Source organism: Malurus melanocephalus, unplaced genomic scaffold, assembly GCF_030028575.1.
Source record: "Malurus melanocephalus ecotype Western Australia unplaced genomic scaffold, MMel_1.1 scaffold_798, whole genome shotgun sequence".
Classification (NCBI taxonomy): Eukaryota; Metazoa; Chordata; class Aves; order Passeriformes; family Maluridae; genus Malurus; species Malurus melanocephalus.
In genome coordinates this window covers 119,666-124,134 of record NW_026624030.1, presented here as the reverse complement: position 1 = coordinate 124,134, position 4,469 = coordinate 119,666, and the positions used below count along the sequence as shown (strand labels likewise).

Sequence of the window (4,469 nt, the reverse complement as noted above, 5' to 3'; positions counted from 1 at the left end):
ATTTCAGCCCTGCTCTGGCAGAGCAGCTGCCCCCAGGCCCACAGAGGAGAACACACACTAAGATRAAGCCCCTCTGCACAAACATACATGCTCTCACAAAATTTAGTGAGGGTGGTGGGTTTGTCCTGGTTCCTCCGATGCCGAAACCAGCGCTGGATCTTTCGGACATCCCAGTCCAGCTGCTTGGACAAGCCTTCTAACCTTTTTCCATCTGGAGACTGAAGGAAAATGAAATGAATGTCATTTCTYCCACTCCTCAATCTACTTTCAGTCCTTCACTATGACAGAAATAATGCACAGATAACAAAAAAAAAAAACACCAGGAAGGGACCACAGAGATTCTGRAAGCAGGAACCCGTTGCTACAAATGGTCATCCAGGTTTAACCTTCATAAGCCACTAATTACTTAATTACTCTGAATGGTTTTGGTTGAACATTTCCTCACCTATTTCATCAGTTGACAGCACGTTAAAACCAAGAATGTGACTGCTCTGTGTGTTAATTTAGGGGGAGGAGCTGTTAAAGTGTCCTGTCCTACCTGTTAAAGCTGCGCATCAACTCAACAGCCCAAAATTCAGGAGCAGCAAAGCTAAAGATGTGTAAGAGTTACTACTCATAGCAAGGACAAGGAAACTTTAAAGTAAGGGTTGATTTAACACAGTAGAATTTTGTATATTCCAAAAGGGCATGGTARAAATGGTGTTATTTCTGTTWTCAARTATATTTGAARACTGAAATACTTCTATGATAAATAYAGATAAAACATATCCCTGTTCTCCACCTGGGAACTGTACTGGGAGTTTGTCTGAATGAACACAAATGGATTTATCAACGTGAACCAAACCTGGTAACTTCCTCTACTGAGATAATTCAGTGTCCTTTTAACAAGCTCTGCCAGGGAGCTCTACCACTGRAAGATGATAAACACATTTTGCTATTTGAGTTACATACAAACCCCAAAAGCTATGCAGAATGCTGATTTAATACAAAGTCATCAGTCTGTCCAGCTGAAAAGCAGAATCAGAGTAATTTGATTTTCAGTGTCACTCCATCACATCACATCTCTCTGTGCTGTCCTGGGATTTAATGGTTGGGGCACTGGGAARGCACCTCCCTGCAAAGGGAATTCAGAGCTCCCAGCTCAGAGCAGCAGTGAAATCCTTCCCCTGCACCAGGGCCAYCCCCAGGCTGAGTCTCCAAACCCAACAGCAGCCACAGCACACTGGGACACTTAAAAGTTTCATAAGTCAGATAAATTYTGCACAGCCTGTGACCTCCTGGGCTTTCTAAACATTCATTTCAAGGACATCCCCTACATTAAAGTTCTCCCTACAAAAGGCATCACATCCTGGGGATTTTTCAGTTCACACGTCATTCCAAATGCCTCAAACTTTAATGYTCCAACTGGGCCAGTTTTAGTGAGGTTTTTATAGAATTTCCCTTTATCTGCTCCAGTAGATGAGGTTCAGCATCACCAAATCTCAACAGAAGACCTTACATTTTGTTATCTTTAATGAAAATCTATTGCACTTATTCAATATTGAATAAAATACGTGGGATTCTGTAATTCTGTCGTGGTGTAGGCCTGTGAGCTTAAGGGAAAGAAAGGCCAGGACACAACCCAAAGAAACACCTCCTGCCACCATTAAATGTCCTGCCCTTCATCAGGACACCTTGCACTGACTGAACACCTCCCTGAACAACCCAGTTCCACTGAGAACTGCTCTCCAGTTTCACTATTAATGGCAACAGTAAGAGAAGACACTCACAATAAAACCAATACAATCAGAAAAGGAACTGAGCTGCAGAAAAAGAGGAACACCTTTCTAATAAAAGTGGAAGATTCTGGGAAATCTCTTGTTAAACCAAGAATCCCCATCTTGTAACTCTGACTAAGGGAAGAAGCTCAGACCTGTCCAWTAGGGGAACATTTGTATTCAAAGGAAGATTCTTCTGTGCACAAAACCATGGCTCAGCCACACAGGGAGTTCACTTTGCTCCCAGAACAYGCCAGAGGCAATGTCAAACCAGTGAGCCCACTCACAAATGCACAGTGTGAAATGTGCATCTCAAATCAGAAAAGTGGAAGCAAAAAGYCCCCCCTGTGACATTTCCAGGCCTTCATTCCCTTTGGAATGGAGGAGGAATTTGAAGCGTGACTCACCTTAGTGATGGATGTAAACACTTTCTCTAAAATTGCATTGGGCTGGGCTCTGTGAGGTCCACTGTCCTGAATGCCAAGGTTTATGGCACATGGCTTGGCAATAAACCTGCAAGAATTTCCCAGAAAGAGCTGGATTAACACAAGATATTTCTTTCCCTCCTCTGCCTGAATCACAAGGACCTAGATTTGTCACCAACTGCAAAACCTGGTGAAACAGCTTTTGAAATCTCCACTCCACTGCTCCCCAGGTGAAGAAATTTCTTTTATTGCTCCACATGGTAACTGCAGACAGCACATACTGTGCACACCAGAATGAAAATTAAATCTTAATGCCCTTGGCTTGTAAGGATTCGAATGTGCTCCCCAGGGGGATTCTCATTGCTCAGAAATAAAACAGTAGACTGATAGCAGTCTGCTGTGAACAGAAATGCTGGAGGTGAAGCCCTAAAACAAAGTATCTTGTTTCCAAAATAGGCCTTGGTGTCACATAGCTCAGAAAAAAGGGAAGTTCAAGTGACATAGCTCCGAAAAGAAACTTATTTTTAATTTTTTTTTTTTGGTTGCTTGGTTTTGGGGTTTTTTGTCTTTGGGATAAATAAAGCGGCTTGTTTCCTTCAGGACAGAGGGGAGGATGCAAATCCYCCAGTCCTGAAAGATCCCTGAACTCAGGATCTCACCCATCCCATGTGCTCTGTGGATCAGAAAATCCCCTGAGCCTCCTGTCCAGGCTGAGCATCTCCTGTTCCCTCAGCCTCTCCTTGTGCTCCCTTCCCAGCTCTGTCCTGTCTCTGGACATGTTAAACTACATTTCAACACTCACAGCTTTAAAAAAAAATACTGAAAAATAAAAAAGGAAGGAGAGATTTCCTTTGAGCTTGCTTCCGCCACAACCCAGACCACCAGCTAGAAATCATGTCCTGATGTTGATGCCAAAATTATTTTTGCTTTTATGAAACATTTGGCAAGACCCCATAAATATGTCAAAAACATAAAATATCTTTATACTCTGCTTTCCTACCGGATATACCACAAGTGCAGCACAGAAGTKCACATGTGCAATTACAGGATTACAAATAGTTTTATTTCATTTTCTGGGACACAGTGCTTAACAGCTCTGTGAACAAAAAAACCCACCAAACCTGGCCTGAAGATATTCAGTTTGGGTGGTAACCTCATGTCAGAGAGGAAACCTAAAAAAAAAAAAAAATCTAAAAATCTGCACATTCACATGCACATTGGAAGGTACCTCTGGAAATCATCTACTCCAGCCCTCTGCCAAGACAGGGTCACCTAGAGCAAATTAATTCAATTAATTTATTATTCATCAGGGCCTTCTTTTGGTTTAAAAACAAGTAAAGAGAAAAAAAATGGTTAGGAAAGCTCACAGTGATCCATGCAAAGTTTGGGCATTATTGTAGAAGGCAAAACCTGAAGCATCAAGGAAAGAAGAAACAGATTTTTCTCAGGAAAATTAAAAAAAAAGACTGGAAAACAGAAGAAAAAAGGCAAACAAGACTCAAAACTTCACAGGAAACTGATCCTCAGCAGTAGGCCTCCTCTGCTGGGAGGCTTTGGGAAAATGATGGATGTTTCCAGAAATCAGGAGGGGGGGGAAATAAAAATCAAGAGGAAGGCACAGACTACAGACAGCACTCAGGGCTCAAGCACCTGGTGACCAAGAGCAACCCAAAAGCCACAGACATCTGCAGGGCACTAAACTGCCAGACACCAACACAGACAGACACTGGAAGCAGGAGTGGTCCCAGTCACRAAAACGGGAAGGAAAAAGGATGGCACGGATTTCCTCAAGTTTAAGGAAGTCTGATCCAGTTGTAACGGAGCTTTGAGAACTTCTCAAGCTCTGTGCAAGTGACACCTGGCTTTCCATGGGGTTCCCAACCAGAGGGGATTCATCTGGGAAAGGGGGATTCTCCTGGCAAAGGGGGATTCACCTGGGAAAGGGGGATTTGCCTGGGAAAGGGGGATTCTCCTGGGAAAAGGGGGATTCACCTGGGCTAGGAGAATTCTCCTGGCAAAGGGGGATTCTCCTGGGCTAGGAGAATTCTCCTGGCAAAGGGGGATTCACCTGGGCTAGGAGAATTCTCCTGGCAAAGGGGGATTCTCCTGGGAAAGGGGGATTCACCTGGGCTAGGAGAATTCTCCTGGCAAAGGGGGATTCACCTGGCGAAGGGGGATTCACCTGGCAAAGGGGGATTCTCCTGGCAAAGGGGGATTTGCTCGGGCTAGGAGAATTCTCCTGGCTGGGCACAGCTGGCTCAGGCTCCTGAATCCACTCCACAGCCAT

At 44.0% G+C, this 4,469-nt stretch overlaps 1 protein-coding gene across 1 annotated transcript in view; it reads right to left on the bottom strand.

Annotated features, from left to right (window-relative positions):
• Nucleotides 1-4,469, bottom strand: part of CERS5 (ceramide synthase 5) — a 13,114-nt gene extending 8,645 nt beyond the window's left edge. The window contains exons 1-3 of the mRNA XM_057385213.1: nucleotides 4,365-4,469; nucleotides 2,165-2,329; nucleotides 88-218 (exon numbers count right to left, since the gene is read on the bottom strand). Of these exons, the coding sequence (XP_057241196.1) occupies nucleotides 88-218; nucleotides 2,165-2,329; nucleotides 4,365-4,469 (401 nt within the window). The remainder of the gene's footprint in view (nucleotides 1-87; nucleotides 219-2,164; nucleotides 2,330-4,364) is intronic.